This window comes from Vicia villosa, linkage group LG2, assembly GCF_029867415.1.
Source record: "Vicia villosa cultivar HV-30 ecotype Madison, WI linkage group LG2, Vvil1.0, whole genome shotgun sequence".
Classification (NCBI taxonomy): domain Eukaryota; kingdom Viridiplantae; phylum Streptophyta; class Magnoliopsida; order Fabales; family Fabaceae; genus Vicia; species Vicia villosa.
The window spans coordinates 150,973,456-150,992,793 of NC_081181.1; the positions used below are offsets into that span (position 1 = coordinate 150,973,456).

Here is a 19,338-nt window from a genome sequence, read left to right on the forward strand (position 1 = left end):
TATGTTTTTGGGCTTAACCATGTTCAGTGTCATGTCAGAAACAAGTTTATTCTCTTAAAAATTCAAATGACATACAATCGGATGCCTGACTAAATTGTGACATAAAATATGGTTATGTGTACCACAAATCTCATTAAACATCCATGTATTATTCGCCTTGTGGTACTCGTGCAACTTAAAAGGATATCCACTTTTCCTCGATTTGGTGGCATTGCGTTTCAACTTACATATAGGTTCTTTATAATTGCCACTCCGTTCGCATTTCATCGTAACAAATGCTTGTCTTTTATAGAATTAGAATTCAACCTCCCGATAACAATGTCGAATCCTAATTTGACACCCTCTGTGCGGACCCATTAAAGCATATGTTCACATTAAAAAAACTTTTGTTTATTGGTAAATAATTTTCCAACATTAAACTAGACATCACCTGGTTTAACATCTTTAGATGCAGTAGCTTTGGTGAGGACATCAGGGTGCGCCATAACTACAATCAGTAAAACAGATTTTCTCATTAATGATCAATGGAATACATGTATGTTACATGTAATTCTATCTTCCTTTTACGCATTTTGATGTCTAAATACAGTAGAATAATGTTTGCAAGGAAAAAACTTGAATGCGAATGTAAGGAGATTTTGGTAGGGTTTTTCAATATTGGTGTTATGATCATGAATACACCCATACATGCAAGGTTATGTAAACTTCATTTTCCTGCTTGGTGTTTTTGGATTTCAATATCCAGACGATGAGGGTATATCCGAACATCGAAATCCAGACTGTTTTATTTTTGGGCAAAAATAAGGGTGTCTCTTTAATGAAGTGATTTTGTTTTAAAATGAATACGTCCTGATTCCAATCTTAAAAAGTTACTAATGACATTTCAAGTTTTCATTCACACATGTAATGAGGACGACCCATAAAAAATCCATCCAATAGAAATATGTTGGGCTTAGATTAACAAAAGAATGAAATAAGCCCAATAAAAATAATACAAAGGATCTTAGGAAAACTAAGTGATTTATATTAAACTAACATCCTTTCAAGCCGGGCTATGTATGAAGAGCTTTTTTTCAGTATACAATATATATAAAATAGTAATTGGTAATTTTATTATCAAAACTTAATCTTTAATTTATTAAAACCACATTTTACTGGTAATTCCTAGTCTTATTATCAAATATGTAATTTATAATCTTTTGGTCAGATTAGTTTTTATTATATGATTTTATTTTATTTTAATTATTATAAAAATTTGACTTAGTGGCTGATTTTTTTAAGGAGAAAACTTATCTATAATTTATTAGATGTGGTTTATACTATTTTCCGATGAAAATATGACAAGTGTACTTAAATGTTATTTAAGTAAAAAGAGGAGAAAATTGCATATGTATAGGAGAAAATTATACATTTGTCATATTTTTATTGAAAAATAATATAAACCACACCTAAAAAATTGTATATAAATTTTCTTCTATTTTAAATTTGATTAAGGTTAGTGATGATGGTTGAAATAAGCGTGAAAAGTGAAGGATAGAAAAACACTTAGAAAGGGGGGGTTTGAATAAGTGTAGTCTAAAAACTTGAACGATAAAAACAATATGCACAGTTATTTTTATCCTGGTTCGTTGTTAACTAAACTACTCCAGTCCACCCCCACGGAGTGATTTACCTCACCTGAGGATTTAATCCACTAATCGCAACAGATTACAACGGTTTTCCACTTAGCCCACGACTAAGTCTTCTAGAGTATCCTGATCACAACCTGATCACTCTAGGAACAAATGCTTAGACACAAGCTAAGACTTTCTTAGAGTATCCTGACCACCACGTGATCACTCTAATTATAACTGCTTAGACACAAGCTAAGACTTCCTAGAGTATCCTGATCAACACTTGATCACTCTAGTTACTTACAAATTAATGTAATCAATTCTAAGAGTATTACAAATGCTTCTGAAAAGCTATAATCACAACAGTGATATTTCTCTTAACGTTTAAGCTTAATCTCACTAATATATTACAACAGCAATGTAGTGAGCTTTGATGAAGATGAAGTTTCTGAGCTTTGAATTTGAACAGCGTTTCAGCAAGTTAATTGTTAGCAAATCGTCAACCTTGCTTCTCATCAGAACTTCATATTTATAGGCACTTGAGAAGATGACCGTTGGGAGCATTTAATGCTTTGCGTGTTCCGTACAGCTTTGCATTTAATGTTTCACGCTTTTGTCAACTACCTCGAGCCTTGTTCACGCTGTGTCTACTGACGTTGCCTTTAATAGCTTCCAACGTTCCTTTTGTCAGTCAGCGTAGCCTGCCACTTGTACTTTTCTTCTGATCTGATGTTTGTGAATAAAATATTTGAATATCATCAGAGTCAAATAGCTTGGTGTATAGCATCTTCTTGTCTTCTGACCTTGAAGTGCTTCTGAGCGTGATACCATGAGAACTTCAGTGCTTCTGCTTCTGACCTCAAGTTCTTCTGATGCTTTCATAGACCCATGTTCTGATTCTGCCTTGACCATCTTCTGATGTCTTGCCAGACCATGTTCTGATGTTGCATGCTGAACCTTCTGAGACAAAGCTTCTGAGCGCTGATTTGTGCATACTCTTTATATATTTCCTGAAATGGAAATTGCAATGTATTAGAGTACCACATTATCTCACACAAAATTCATATCCTTGTTATCATCAAAACTAAGAATATTGATCAGAACAAATCTTGTTCTAACAATCTCCCCCTTTTTGATGATGACAAAAACATATATAAATGATATGAATTTGCGATCAGAAAGAGCAGACGGCTAAAGACAAATTACACAGCTATAGCATAAGCATGTGAATATGTCTCCCCCTGAGATTAACAATCTCCCCCTGAGATGAATAATCTCCCCCTGAAATAAATACTCGAAGAACTTTAATAATAAAAGACTTCCCTGATTATTTCGGTAGAGACGATTACATAAGCTTCTGTCTTCAGATAATTCATAGCTTCTGACTTCTGCTTCCATTGGACAGCTTCAGAACTTGAATTTCTTTAGATCCCTAGAACACTCACAGCTTCTGATTCCTGCTTCCATTTAGGACAGCTTCAGAACTTGAATTTCTTTGATCTTCAGAACATTCACAGCTTCTGATTCCTGCTTCCATTTAGGACAGCTTCAGAACTTGAATTTCTTTGATCTTCAGAACATTCACAGCTTCTGATTCATGCTTCCATTTAGGACAGCTTCAGAACTTGAGTTTTCTGGATCTTTAGAACATTCACAGCTTTTGATTTCTGCTTCCCTCGGATAGCTTCAGAGCTTTGAATTTCTTCTTACATCACTTCATGCTAGATTGTATCAGAACATTGTTGAATGTACCAGAGCATCATCAGAGCATCTCTACATCCTGAAATGTTACAGAACAAAACTAAACGACAAAAGTCAGCATGAATGAGTTAGAACATAAAATGTGTATCAGAACACAAAATATGTATCAGAGCCATATAAGCCATATAGAATATATCAGATCCAATAGACAATGTATCAGAGCAAATAGACAATGATTTGGATCATATTCTATTATCAGAATTTCTGATCATTCTTCCTTCTTGCTTCTGATTCTGAAGCTTCCTAGCACTCAGCTTGCTTCAAGAATCCAAGAGCTTGATTCATTTTGTTGCTTCTTATGTTGATCTTGAATTTTTGATTCCTGCAACAACACAACTTAAAAAGCATAGAACTTTGCAAGTTCTGTTAGTAAATGTGGAGCCTTTTTACTCGGTAACTGATAATATTAATCAGATCATTTATCATATATTTTCTCCCCCTTTTTGTCATAACATCAAAAAGCATAAAAGATTCAGATGTAAAGCAAGAGACAAAAGGAAAGAAACATAAATAACTTTTCATTGATTTCAACAAGAAGGATTACAAAAGAGGAATGCAGGAAAACAGATGCAACAAGGAAAGAAAACTACAAAGACTTAAGAACTACAACCCTAGCTTAGACATAATCCTAGCTAACATATCATGAATCCCAGCGTTGTTCTTGCTCTTGCTTGGTCATCAAATCTTAAAACTCTGCATGCCTGAGCAGCTCCCAGAGAAAGAAGTAAATGAATACAAAAGAGGAACTGAGAACAGTTCACCAGGAGAGAGCGTATTCTCAGATGGGCTTTCCCTTAACATAGAAGTTAAGTCCTTATTGGAACCTAACTTCATCCAATATCTCAAGAAAGTCTTCTTCCTTTGGATAAATGTGGATAACAGCATCAAAGAAGAGATCTGACTTGAGAAAATCTTGGAATGCCATCCCGAGAGATGTTTCTCATCCTGTAACCGATTAACCATTCCATCCGTTCTATTCAAATAGATCATCCACTTTTGAGACTTAGTTTCTTCAACAGGTTTAAAGTTTTGATGAAGGGAACTGGGCGAAGGATTCATGATGAATGCTAGATCGATGAAGAATGAACTAGGGTTTTCGCAAAAGATATTCATAGAAAAGTGAGAGGGAGCGCAAAGATTGATTGAAGAATGCAAAGAAATGGAGAAATAAATAGAGGGAATGTGGGGAAGGAAAACGTTCTAGGGAAGGGAAACGTTCGAGGAATATAAAAAAGAAAAGAAGGACAATAAAAGAAATGATGAATGGCATTTAATGTAACATGACGTGAGGAGAGATAATAATGACAAAAGACGAGATTTGCACAGTTACCTAAGTAGACGTCCCCTCAACTGCACGCACGCTTGTCCAGAAATAGTCAACACGTGTTTACCATCTGGATAGCCAGTTACAGCTGTTTTGCTTTTAAAGAGATTCTGAATCAACTTAGACAATGAAACGTTAGTAATAACTGAATCACAATTTCTAATTGATTTCAATCAGAACTTCTTAAAAAAAATCCAATTTCATTTCAGAAGATACTCATACATAAGATCTTCTCATCTTCTCATTCTGGGCATAAATCCATACTGATATTCTTCAGAATGAACTTAAACCTATCTTCAGCAAGGGGTTTTGTAAAGATATCAGCCCATTGATGGTCTGTATCCACAAAGTTTAAAGATATAACACCCTTCTGAACATAGTCCCTTATGAAATGATGTTTAATCTCAATATGTTTAGCTTTTGAATGTAAAATAGGATTCTTAGATAAACATATAGCAGAAGTATTATCACAGAAAATAGGAATGTTACTCTCATATATCTGATAATCTTCCAGCTGACTTCTCATCCAGAGCATTTGTGTGCTACAACCAGCAGCAGCAACATATTCTGCTTCTGTTGTTGAGAGGGCAATAGTAACTTTCTTCTTGCTGTACCATGAGATCAGATGACTTCCAAGAAATTGACAACTTCCAGAAGTGCTCTTTCTTTCTATTCTATCTCCAGCATAGTCGGCATCACAGAATCCTACTAAGTTGTAATCTTTAGATCTTCTGTAAACTAAACCAACATTAGTAGTACCTTTCAGATACCTTAGAATTCTCTTAACCGCTGTTAAATGAGATTCTCTTGGATCTGATTGGAATCGAGCACACAAATAAACACTAAAGAGAATGTCAGGTCTAGAAGCAGTTAGATATAGAAGAGATCCAATCATACCTCTGTACAACTTCTGATCTACCTTCTTACTTACCTCATCCTTACCCAGTACACATGTTGGATGCATAGGAGTTTTGGCTTCTTTGCTTTCAGAAAGATTAAACTTCTTCAGAAGTTCTTTCACATACTTCGTTTGATGAACATAGGTTCCATCGGAAGTTTGGTTGATTTGAATCCCAAGGAAATACTTGAGTTCTCCCATCATGCTCATTTCAAATTCAGCCTGCATAGACTCAGCAAACTCCTTTCCAAGTGTAGCATTAGATGTTCCAAAGATAATATCATCAACATATATTTGACAAATTAAAATATCCTTTTTAAATGTTTTACAAAAGAGAGTAGTGTCCACTTTTCCTCTAGTGAAATCATTTTCCAGAAGGAAAGAACTCAAACGTTCATACCAAGCTCTGGGAGCTTGTTTCAATCCGTATAATGATTTCTTTAATTTGAAAACATGATTTGGAGACATGGAGTCTTCAAAACCAGGAGGTTGGTGAACATAAACTTCTTCATCTATATAACCATTTAAGAAGGCACTCTTGACATCCATCTGATAAAGAGTGATGTTGTGTTGAGTGGCAAAAGAAATTAATAAACGAATAGATTCTAACCTGGCCACTGGTGCAAAGGTTTATGTATAATCAATCCCTTCTTGCTGACTATAACCCTGAGCAACCAGTCTGACTTTGTTTCTTACCACTTCACCTTTCTCACTTAGCTTGTTTCTGAAAACCCACTTAGTACCGATGATGTTAAATCCTTTTGGTCGAGGAACCAAGTCCCATACATCATTCCTTGTAAAATGATTTAGTTCTTCTTGCATGGCAATTATCCAGTCTGGATCTTCTAGAGCTTGATCAACAGAAGTTGGCTCGATCAAAGAAACAAGACCTAATTGACATTCTGCATTGTTCTTAAGGAATGCCCTTGTTCTGATGGGATCATCTTTCTTTCCAAGGATCACATCTTCTGAATAAGCTGAGGCAAGTCTAGGTGATCTTCTGATAGTTGGTTCTTCAGAAATCCTAAGATTCTCTAAAGATGCAGCAACTTGATCTTCTGATCCATTGCTTCTGAGACTGCCAGCTTCTGCAGCTTTGCTTCTTGATTCTTCAACTTCTGATATATCAATATCAAAATCTGCAAAATTCTCAAACTGCTTTGGTTTTTCAAGACCAAGCTTATCATCAAACCTGATATTGATTGATTCTTCTACAATCAATGTTTCAGTATTGTATACTCTGTAGCCTTTAGAGCGTTCAGAATATCCAAGAAGGAAACACTTTTGTGCTTTGGAATCAAACTTACCAAGATGATCTTTAGTATTCAGAATAAAACATACACATCCAAAAGGATGGAAATATGAAATGTTGGGCTTTCTGTTCTTCCACAATTCATAAGGAGTCTTATTTAGAATAGGTCTGATAGAGATTCTATTCTGAATATAGCATGTAGTGTTAATTGCTTCTGCCCAGAAATGCTTAGCCATATTGGTTTCATTGATCATGGTTCTGGCCATTTCTTGTAGAGTCCTATTCTTTCGCTCTACAACTCCATTTTGCTGTGGAGTTCTGGGGCAAGAGAAATCATGGGCGATACCATTTTCTTTGAAGAACTCCTCAAAGAATCTGTTCTCAAATTCGCCACCATGATCACTTCTGACCTTTATGATTTTACACTCTTTCTCAGATTGAATCTGAGTGCAGAATTCAAAGAACACTGAATGAGACTCATCCTTGTGTTTCAAGAACTTTACCCACGTCCAGCGGCTATAATCATCAACGATGACTAATCCATATTTCTTCCCTCTGACAGATGCTGTTTTGACTGGGCCAAACAGATCAATGTGCAAGAGTTCTAACGGCCTTGAGGTAGAAACAACATTCTTAGACTTGAATGCAGGTCTGGAGAACTTGCCCTTCTGACATGCTTCACAAAGAGCATCTGATTTGTATTTCAGATTTGGGAGTCCTCTGACCAGATTTAGTTTGTTAATCTGAGAAATCTTTCTCAAACTAGCATGTCCTAATCTTCTGTGCCAGACCCATTGCTCTTCAGAAACAGACATAAGACAAGTCACCTTCTGCTTCTCAAGATCAGAAAGATCAATCTTATAAATGTTGTTCTTCCTCTTGCCTGTAAATAGGATTGAGCCATCCTTCTGACTTACAGCCTTGCAAGACTTTTGATTGAAGATTATATCATAACCATTGTCACTTAATTGACTTATGGACAATAAGTTATGCGTTAATCCTTCAACAAGAAGTACATTAGTTATGGAAGGAGAGCTACCAAGACTTATGGTTCCAGAGCCAATGATTTTGCCCTTCTGATCTCCTCCAAACTTGACTTCTCCGCCTGGTTTAAGCACCAGGTCTTGGAATGTAGACCTTCTTCCCGTCATGTGTCGCGAGCACCCAGAGTCCAGGTACCATGACATTTTGCTTTCTGTCCTCTTTGCCGCCAAGGATATCTGCAACAGAAATTATCTTCTCCTTAGGTACCCACAATTTCTTGGGTCCTTTCTTGTTAGTTCTCCTCAAGTTCTGATTGAACTTGGGTTTAGCAAAATATTTAACAGGAGGAACAGTATGATACTTCTTATTCTGAGTTCCATGATATTTCTTAGGTTGTGTCACATGCTTCTTGGTGTGTGTTATGTGAAAACTTTGTGCATGTGATGTGTGCTTAATATCATGGGAGTGGCCAAATTTAAATTGATTATACTGAGGCTTGTATGATATTTTCATATCATCCACAGATTCAAGCTTGTATGGGATTTCACCCTCATAACCAATGCCAACTCTCTTGTTCCCAGACACAGCATATATCATAGAAGCTAGCTGACTTCTGCCAATACTTTTAGATAAGAACTTCCTGAAACTTAAATCATATTCTTTCAGAATATGATTCAGACTGGGAGTGGATTTTTCTGAATCAGAAGGAGATCCAACATTATTGGATAATTTTAAAACTTTTTCTTTTAATTCAGAATTTTCCAACTCAAGCTTCTTAGTTTCAAATTCAAATTGCTTTTTCAGCTTTTTTTATTTGATACTAAGATGAGCTTTTAATTCAAGAAGCTCTGTTAGACTGGAAACTAACTCTTCTCTAGATAGTTCAGAAAATACCTCTTCAAAATCTGATTCTGATGTAGATTCTGATCCATCATCTTCTGTCGCCATCAGCGCAAAGTTTGCCTGCTCTCCTTCAGAGTCTGATCCTGATTCTGATTCAGAATCATCCCATGTTGCCATAAGACCTTTCTTCTTATGAAACTTCTTCTTGGGATTCTCCTTCTGAAGTTTCGGACACTCATTCTTGTAATGTCCAGGCTCATTGCACTCATAGCAGACAACCTTCTTCTTGTCAGATCTTCTGTCACCAGAAGATTCTCCACGTTCAAATCTCTTTGAACTTCTGAAGCCTCTGAACTTCCTTTGCTTGCTCTTCCAGAGTTGGTTTACCCTTCTGGAGATCATGGACAGTTCATCTTCTTCTTCAGATTCTGATTCTTCAGGATCTTCTTCTCTAGCCTGAAAAGCGTTAGTGCATTTTTTAACATTAGATTTTAATGCAATAGACTTACCTTTCTTCTGAGGTTCATTAGCGTCAAGTTCAATCTCATGACTCCTCAGGGCACTGATCAGTTCTTCCAAAGAAACTTCATTCAGATTCTTCGCAATCTTGAATGCAGTCACCATTGGGCCCCATCTTCTGGGCAAACTTCTGATGATCTTCTTTACATGATCAGCCTTGGTGTAGCCTTTGTCGAGAACTCTCAATCCAGCAGTCAGAGTTTGAAATCTTGAAAACATCTTTTCAATGTCTTCATCATCCTCCATCTTGAAGGCTTCATACTTCTGGATTAGTGCAAGAGCTTTGGTCTCCTTGACTTGAGCATTTCCTTCATGAGTCATCTTCAAGGACTCATATATGTCATGGGCCGTTTCCCTGTTAGATATCTTCTCATACTCAGCATGAGAGATATCATTCAGCAAAACAGTCCTGCATTTGTGATGATTCTTGAAATCTTTCTTTTGATCATCATTCATTTCGCTTCTCGTGAGCCTTACACCAGTAGCTTTAACAGGATGTTTGTAACCATCCAACAGAAGATCCCATAGATCAGCATCCAGACCAAGAAAGTAACTTTCCAATTTATCTTTCCAATATTCAAAGTTTTCACCATCGAATACTGGTGGTCTAGTATAACCATTGTTACCATTGTATTGCTCAGCAGAGCCAGATGTAGATGCAGTTGGATTTGTTTGAGTTTCACCAGCCATCTTTTACTGAAGCGTTTTTCTCTTCCTGAATCTTTTCTAAACACGGTTAAGTGCTTGCACCTTAGAACCGGCGCTCTGATGCCAATTGAAGGATAGAAAAACACTTAGAAAGGGGGGGTTTGAATAAGTGTAGTCTAAAAACTTGAACGATAAAAACAATATGCACAGTTATTTTTATCCTGGTTCGTTGTTAACTAAACTACTCCAGTCCACCCCCACGGAGTGATTTACCTCACCTGAGGATTTAATCCACTAATCGCAACAGATTACAATGGTTTTCCACTTAGCCCACGACTAAGTCTTCTAGAGTATCCTGATCACAACCTGATCACTCTAGGAAAAAATGCTTAGACACAAGCTAAGACTTTCTTAGAGTATCCTGACCACCACGTGATCACTCTAATTACAACTGCTTAGACACAAGCTAAGACTTCCTAGAGTATCCTGATCAACACTTGATCACTCTAGTTACTTACAAATTAATGTAATCAATTCTAAGAGTATTACAAATGCTTCTGAAAAGCTATAATCACAACAGTGATATTTCTCTTAACGTTTAAGCTTAATCTCACTAATATATTACAACAGCAATGTAGTGAGCTTTGATGAAGATGAAGTTTCTGAGCTTTGAATTTGAACAGCGTTTCAGCAAGTTAATTGTTAGCAAATCGTCAACCTTGCTTCTCATCAGAACTTCATATTTATAGGCACTTGAGAAGATGACCGTTGGGAGCATTTAATGCTTTGCGTGTTCCGTACAGCTTTGCATTTAATGTTTCACGCTTTTGTCAACTACCTCGAGCCTTGTTCACGCTGTGTCTACTGACGTTGCCTTTAATAGCTTCCAACGTTCCTTTTGTCAGTCAGCGTAGCCTGCCACTTTTCTTCTGATCTGATGTTTGTGAATAAAATATTTGAATATCATCAGAGTCAAATAGCTTGGTGTATAGCATCTTCTTGTCTTCTGACCTTGAAGTGCTTCTGAGCGTGATACCATGAGAACTTCAGTGCTTCTGCTTCTGACCTCAAGTTCTTCTGATGCTTTCATAGACCCATGTTCTGATTCTGCCTTGACCATCTTCTGATGTCTTGCCAGACCATGTTCTGATGTTGCATGCTGAACCTTCTGAGACAAAGCTTCTGAGCGCTGATTTGTGCATACTCTTTATATATTTCCTGAAATGGAAATTGCAATGTATTAGAGTACCACATTATCTCACACAAAATTCATATCCTTGTTATCATCAAAACTAAGAATATTGATCAGAACAAATCTTGTTCTAACAAAAAGTTACATGGACTTGTATTTCATTGAACGAGTTTTTATTTGCTCAATGACAAGTCTTTGAGAAATAGTAAAAATACTAACCCCCCCTGTAATGTTAGCGAGATTATGTTTTAGCCCCTGTAAAAAAAATTTTTTTGATCCCCCCTTAACTTCTGTAGATTCCATCCCTAGACCCCCCTAATTGCCACGGTTGCACTCAGATTCCCCTAAGATTCTATATTGTATCATACGTGGAATTTTTTTCTTAATATCCACCATGGCATTTCACCATCATTTCAAATTACTCTTCATCTGGAACGAAGAAACTAGGGTTCCTCCATTGTTACTCTCTCCATCGTTCCTCTCCTCGTATCATTTCCTTCCTCGCTGCTTCATCGTTCATCTCACAACATGGGTAGCAAATATTCATCTGTAGGAAACTCCGGTTGCAAATATTCCTCGCTGCTTCATCGTTCCCAAGCTCCACCTCACTGTGGTTGCAACGTTACCATGAAGATGTGGGTATCAAACACCCTTGATAACCCTAAACGCAAATTCTGGAAATGCAGAAATGTACTGGTAAGTTCATTCACTTTTTTTAGTTTGCTCTGTTTGCTGTGCGATAAAGGTTACTTGTAATTTGCAAAATGATTGTGGTATGTTCATATGGGATGATGAGCTGGGTGAATTCAATAATACCGAGGTGATTCAATGTACATGCACTGAAATGACAAAAGATGCGTTGAAAGAGATATTGAAGGACATTGTCACTGACAATCTGGGAGCAGACACAAGTTATGAGAAGATTATGAGGTTGAAGAAAAAAGTTGCAATGGAGAAGAAAAAGAACCATAACATGATGGTTGCACTTGTTATGTCTTGGATGTTTTTTTCAGCATTTTATATGTTTCTGTAATTTAGTTTAGGGAAGTGTATGTTGTTTGTGATTGTATCACTTGTATCACTTTTGTGGTATCACTTTTGTGGTATGTAACAATTTGATCTTGAATAGAATGAGTCTATTATCATTTGTTTATAAAGATTTGCATACACCATAATATGAAGTAATTACGAGATTAGATAACATTTGAGGAAATTGATCCAAAAAACCATTACAAATGTTATAGGTCATTACCCTAAAAGTCATGTAGATCATCACCCAAAATACCATTACAAATGGCCACAAAATAAAATACCATCACACTAAATACCATAACACATAGTACCATTACTAGACCATTACAAGTTAACTTAATGTCAATTGCTACAAAATACACAAAATAATCAACTGCTCTTTTGGTTCTTCCATTTCTTCAAAGACCTAGTTGACACTCCAAGGTTTGATGATGTCTCTGCAAGGTCTATAATTGTGATTGGTTGCTCAGATGAACCTGGACCAGTAATTGGTTTCTTGAACCAACTTAATTTGACTCTTTCACTCCTCCTTATCTTTAAACCATGGTGAGGTTTGATTGTCTTCTTTTTCTTGGGCTGTGGTTGACTAGTGTCTACAACACATGACTGGGTCTGACTCTCCACATCATTTGGCACAGCATCATGAACATTCTCAGGCTCTACATCATTTTGCACAACATCCTGATCATCATTCTGAACAACCTCAGTCTCCACATTATTTTGCTCCTCATTTGGCACAACATCATGTACAACCTCAGTCACTTTAGCTTTGACCTTTCTCTACATCACAGTCACAAACAAACAATACAAATTAAGACATTGAGTGCAACAGAAATATTTATGAAGAAAATATAACATGTCTTACCTTTCTTTTGAGTGCAACAGGGTCCTGTGTGGGGCTCTTACATGTCAAAGCATTATGACCAAACTGGTCACATTTTGTACATTTGTATGCAACCCCAGTCCTTCTTTTCCTAGCACCCTCTTCACCACTTTCTCGAATCCTCACCTTTCTAGGTCTACCAGGCCCTTGTTTGTAAGCTAGTGGTAGCATGTCTTCAATCTCAGGTTCTGGCCACATGTCTTGGCCATTTATAGGTGACACAGAGAATCACTAACATATGCATTTTCTTCACATTTCTTATTGGGCCTAGTCAACAATCCAGCAACTACCCCCTCTTCCCTTAGTGGCAAAGTTACATCAATACCCTCAAATCCATCTAACAAGGCAGTGGCTCTGTCGTCCTCACTATCATCCAATCCCTCAACCACTTCATCTCCTAAGTCATCTACATCAGTGACTCCATTAACACAAGTAGGTTCCCTCACATAAAGTTCTATGTTTTCAGCATCATGTTCCAGATATAAGTCTCCCTCAGTACCATTTGCACAAAAATAAGAAGCAAAGTCATATGCATCATCATCCTTTCTAATCGGAATATAACCCTCATCTATTTCCAATATCTTCGCCCATACCCTATAGCTCCCTTTCTTGTACCCTCACTTATTCACTAGGTTCTCGACAATTTCCATGGTCCATGATTCTATGTGTAACCCAGAAATAGTAGAATCTACCCCCCTTTATAGATTATCTCATCTCTGTTTACCCTAATAAACTCACCCCCGTGGTGGAAAGTAACGTTGAAGTGTTGCATATCCTGCGTTTAATCATTCAAATCGAAATAAAAACCCCAACAGAGAAAAAACACGAAATGGAGAAGAAGAAGAAGAAGAACCATAACAACACTAACCTCTGACATTGCGCCGTCGTCCACCAAACCTTTCTACGCCGTCCCCGTCGTCACTGTTGTTGCTAACTTGGGAATGTCTGAAAACGTTACTAAACCTAATTTTTACAAGGGGGTAAAGCCAAATGACTTTATTAACTCTTTACAACAGTGTGGCATGTATATTTTACCAATATTGCCACGTATGTAACATGTTACAGCAACATGGACATTTTAATTTAATTTTAATAAATCTGATTTAACAAGTGGCATTGAGGGGTGTTTTGGCGTGGAATCTTTGCAAGTTAAGGGGGTGATGAAAAAAAAAACTTTAAAAGGGGCTAAAATAAAAACTCGCTAACATTACAGGGGGGGTTTGTATATTTAACCCAAAATACTATTAGCGCGAAAGTCTAGCATCAATTGGGGATGTAGCTCAGATGGTAGAGCGCTCGCTTAGCATGCGAGAGGTACGGGGATCGATACCCCGCATCTCCATTTAGTGCTCTTTTATGTTTTCGTTCTGCAGTGTTCATTTTATATGTACACACGAAGCATTTCTTTGTACAAAATCGTCTACTCCCACTACTTAAACTTTGTACAATCTCTTTATTTATGGTACAAAAATGTACTATTCAATAGCTACAAATTTTGGTTGTTAGCTTGTTTCTTCATGAAGATGAGGAAAGAACGAATTCACCATTGGACAATCGTAATTCAGTTCAGCAGGTCTTGCAATTTTATGCCTTCACACATCAACCATCATCATATAAGTAGACATAGGAATAACAATCTATAGAATAATTACAAACATAATCATCTTCTTACCATTCTTGATCAATCAACATTTCATCTGTCAATCCAAATTCTCTTAACTCTTGTTCATCATGATGCATCAGTAAACTATACCTGTTAAAAAGTTTATGCTTGTCACATTTAGTTATTAGATTAACATTGTCACAGACACCAAAAACACGACGCCAACATTGAGATATATTATAACATGTATAGAGACCACGACACGCCTACAATATAAAACATTGAGATATGTATAGAGACCAAGACACGCCTACAATATGGAACATTGAGATATTATAGAGAGGATTATTTCCATCAATTACCTTCCACCATAACCCTTTTCCATGACAAGCTCACCTCCATTGCCAAAGTTATTGAGACCTTCAAACTGTTCAACTGTCCACTTATACCACCTCATGAGAAAAACTCTAAGTGTTAAACCGTGCGACACGATCACCAAGTTCACATCAAAATTCTTCTCCCCCGGTGGCTGATATCGTCCAATATTAATATCGGCTCTCAGTGTTTCTCTAAATCCTAAATTTCAATATTAAATCCAACATTAGATTCAATGGTGTTTACTTCCGGTTCACATTGACAAGGTTTTTAACGCGACATTAGGATTTTTTATATATCGAGGCCTATTTGACATAACTGTAATTCTTAACAATGTCAAGAATTTTAACTACTATTTTAAAATTTTATTACCTGTGATTCTGTCATATACATCGGCCGCGGATTCTCCATTTGGAAATCGGTAAAAGAATCTACCATAAAGATTTCGTTGCGCCTTTTCAACTTTCATCAACTCTCTATTTTGAAAATTCCCTTACATAACATAAATCACAAAGAAATAAATAAATTTAAAAACACACAATTATATATACAATGCAAAGAACTAATTGATACCGAAATCTTGTTCACGAATGCGAGGCTCTTCTCGAAAACCAGCAATTCTGGAGCGTTCAAAAGGACGAGCTAAGCTTTGCAAAGTTTCGAGTGTTCTTCTATATGGAGACACATAAAAGTAGAGTTGCCAATTTTCATCACCATCTTTTTCAATCATGTTCTTGATTCTTTGACCACATTCCTCTGCTTGAACCTTTCCTTTGTTGGTGAGGCCTATTTTAGGATCAGGTACTCTTGTGTAGACACTTTCATCCACGTTTCCTTCACTTTCTCCATGCCTAACAAGGATTATTCTTCTAGGCCTTGGAGGTACTGCACCAATAGTGGAAGCTACTAAAGGGTTTATGAGAGGATTTTTCTCTGGAAACCTGGCATGTCCATTGTTGTTGTTAAGTGAATATATGGATTCTGTTTGGTTGTGACAACATTGGATTAGTACTAAGTATGTGTTGTTTGTCTTATAATACTTAGAAATAGGATTGGATTTGATTTTAAGGTGCTTTGGTTGAGATGCAGAGAGAGGTAGTGTTGCTATGGCAATGCTCATGATATGCTTGAATGCAATTCTACTCAATCTCACATATTTATTTTTCACTTCATCCAGTCATGAAGAGAGTGTGATATTTGTGGTTGACATGAATCCTTCCAAAATCTTGGATATCATGAATGATAGACCAACCAGGTAGTCCATATCTATTGACAAGTGGCGGTTTTCATGCGGTTTTAGATTGTTGACATGTCTTGTACCTTGGATTGGAATTTGAAAAACATTTTGATTTTTCTTTATAGTTTCAAAATTGAGGAATATGAAAAAAAAAAATTTTAAATTTATTAAATACTTTCGTTGATACTTTGATGGGCTTTATTAGGTAAAATATTATGGGAAATACAAGACATATTTTGTGAAAAAGATAAAATGTGAAATAAGATGTTTCAGCATGTGTGCAGCATCTGGCCTCAGTCTATCGACCAAAGTTTGTGAGTAAATCAGTGTGTGAATCTCATTGTTTTCAAGGAGATTTGTTGTTTATGAATTGTATCTTTTTGCAAATATATTTTTAGAAGGATTTGATAAAAAATTGTCCAAATCGAAATCAAATTAAATGAAGATTTATAAGTAAATGAAGATCAAATCAAAACAAATATAATTTTCATCAATATTAAATCTGGTTGTTCTCAAATCTAATGTTCATTGAAGAAAAGCCCAACATATGAATAATTATATAAAGACTCCTCCTAACAACATTGAAGACACGAGTTAGAGTTAAATATCTTGAGTGTTAGGTTTTGTTCTTGAGTCATTTTGTATTTGTTTTTATTTGTGCACCTCTGTAGCACATAAGTTTCAAATCAAAGGTATAAAGGTTATTTGTTTCAGTTTGTTTCTATAGCGCTTGTATTGTGTATTGATCATTAGGGTTATTGATTGAGAGAAAGTGAAATGGTCTCATATTTAGGGGAAGTCCTAAATAAAAAGACACTGGTAGTATTATGGAGTGGGGAATTAAACAAAGGTTGTTCATCTAAGACACTTTGTACAAATACTATTGAGAGTGAATTTCCTTTCTTGGGTTGGAAGCCCCTCAGACTTAGGTGTTGCACTAAACTGGGCTGTCAATTCCTTCATTTTCTTTATTGCTTTATGATTTATCATCTTGTTTTCTGTCAAACTGTTATAAGCTTGTTGTACACATATTCCCAGACATTTTTCCAACATTTATCTTGTGAAGAACAAAATTTCAATTGGCATCAGAGCAGGTTCCCTGTTCTGTTTGGGTGAGCTATAGGAAAAGTATATTTTGTTCAAATGGACAACACTAAGGATGGAGGATCAGTCAATAGGCCACCTATCTTGGATGACTACAACTATGATTATTGGAAAGTCAAGATGGTTGCTTTTCTTAAATCCATGGACAATAAAACATGGAAGATTGTTATAAAAGGTTTGAAACACCTTGTGATTACCTCTCAAGATGGAACATCAATCTTAAAGCCTGAAGCTCATTGTTCTAATGCTGAAGATGATGAAGCTCTTGGAAACTTCAAAGCCTTGGATGCTATTTTCAATGGTGTGGACAAGAATATGTTTAAATTGATCAACACATGCACTGAAGCCAAAGAGGCATGGGAGATCGCAAAATTGCATATGAAGGTACGTCCAAAGTTCGTATGTCAAGGCTGCACCTCCTCACAACAAAGTTTTAAGAGATAAGATGGCTGAAGAAAAGCTGGAAAAAATCCTCAGATCACTACCTAAGTAGTTTGATATGAAGGTTATAGCTATTGAAAAATCACAAGACTTAAGCAACATTAAAGTTTATGAACTCATTGGTTCTCTACAAACCTTTGATATGACTATCAATGACGGGTTTGAAAAAGAAGAACAATGTGAAAGTGAAGAAAGTATATCGGATGCTAACGCTCTTCTTAGTAGAAATTTTAACAAATCCTTGAAGAAACTGGACAGAAGATGGACGAAAAATGTCGAAGACAAAGTGTTAGACAACTTCAAGAAAATTGATCCTCAGTGCAAGAGCAAATATGAAGACAAACCAAACAAAGTCAAAGGAGTTCAATTTCATTAATGTGAAGGTTTTAGCCACATTAAATCTGAATGTCCTACATTTTTAAAGAAGCATAAAAAGGGAATGTCAATCACATGGTCTTATTATGATGATGAGAGTGAAGAAACAACTAGTAAGGTAATGACTTTCACTAGAAATATATGAATCTTGTAGTGAGTCTAGTGACGAAGACGTCTCTAATGAAGAGTTAGCTATAACATACCGACTTTTGTATACCAAATGGGAGGAAGCACGCATAGTAGGAGAGAAACAAAAGAGAACTATAAGTGCTCTATTTCAGGAAAAAAGAGAAACTTGTTTCAATCATCACTAATCTGGAAGAAGAAATAACTCTGTTAAATTTCAAGCTTGAAAATATAACAAAAATTCGTTCGTATGTTGAACAATGATTCACATATACTAAATGAAATCTTGAAAGTGGGGACGATGTCTAGGAATATGAAGGGAGTATGGTTTTACTATAGCTCCATGAACAAAGAAATCAAAGTTTCCACTAAGAAGCTTGTTCCCCTTGAGAAAAATACTGAGTTTTTATTGTTGGACCATATGTCATAGCATCTGGTTCGACACATGTATCCTCAAAACAAATCCTACAAGAACTCATGATGGAGATATCACTTTTATAGAAGATACGGTCATATAAGGCCCTACTGCTATAGATTGTATGAATATCCTTAGTCTTATAATCAACTAAGTCTCAATTGAAAAATAGACAAGAACATTCAAGCAAGAAAGTGTGGAAACTAAAAGAAACAACCACAAGTCTCATATCTCATGCATCTCTTAGAATTTTATCAATAGAATATTAGTATTTTGATAATGGATGTTCCAGGCACATGACTGGAGAAAAGAACTATTTATAAGAGGTAAAATCTTACTCTAATAGTTATGTTACTTTTGGTGATGGAGAAAAAGGTAAAATCAAGTGCATAGGCAAACTGGTTTGTCCAAGCTTTCCTGGCCTTGACGATGTGTTGATGGTAGAGGGATTAACTGCAAACTTGACCAATATAAATCAACTATAGGATCAAGGTATGAATGTGAGTTTCAACAAATCAAAATGCATTGTTTCTAGCAAAGATCAAGAAGTGTTAATGAAAGGATCAAGATCCAAAGGCAACTGTTATTTATAGGTATCTCAAAACAAAAGTCATTCCTCAAAATGTTTGATATCCAAGGTAGTGAGACCAAGATATGGAACCAAAAATTTGGTCATCTCAACCTCAAGAGTATGAAAAATATCATATCTGAAG

The 19,338-nt window shown here is 36.1% G+C and overlaps 2 protein-coding genes and 1 non-coding gene across 3 annotated transcripts; 1 reads left to right on the forward strand and 2 right to left on the reverse strand.

Moving 5' to 3' along the window:
* Window positions 1-12,211: 12,211 nt before the first annotated feature.
* Window positions 12,212-14,199, reverse strand: LOC131652467 (uncharacterized). The gene is made up of 3 exons (XM_058922322.1): window positions 13,818-14,199; window positions 12,932-13,724; window positions 12,212-12,846 (listed from the first exon to the last, which is right to left on the reverse strand). Exons 2-3 carry the CDS (start codon window positions 13,145-13,147, stop codon window positions 12,436-12,438), a joined length of 627 nt encoding a protein of 208 aa, XP_058778305.1. The 5' UTR covers window positions 13,148-13,724; window positions 13,818-14,199; the 3' UTR covers window positions 12,212-12,435.
* Window positions 14,200-14,218: 19 nt separating this feature from the next.
* On the forward strand, window positions 14,219-14,291 carry TRNAA-AGC (transfer RNA alanine (anticodon AGC)). The gene has a single exon. It is a non-coding gene; the product is annotated as a tRNA-Ala (tRNA).
* A 59-nt stretch (window positions 14,292-14,350) lies between these two features.
* On the reverse strand, window positions 14,351-16,103 carry LOC131652466 (phosphoglycerate mutase-like protein AT74H). The gene is made up of 5 exons (XM_058922321.1): window positions 15,501-16,103; window positions 15,300-15,419; window positions 14,915-15,128; window positions 14,622-14,702; window positions 14,351-14,539 (listed from the first exon to the last, which is right to left on the reverse strand). Exons 1-5 carry the CDS (start codon window positions 16,045-16,047, stop codon window positions 14,452-14,454), a joined length of 1,050 nt encoding a protein of 349 aa, XP_058778304.1. The 5' UTR covers window positions 16,048-16,103; the 3' UTR covers window positions 14,351-14,451.
* Between the last annotated feature and the right edge of the window lie 3,235 nt (window positions 16,104-19,338).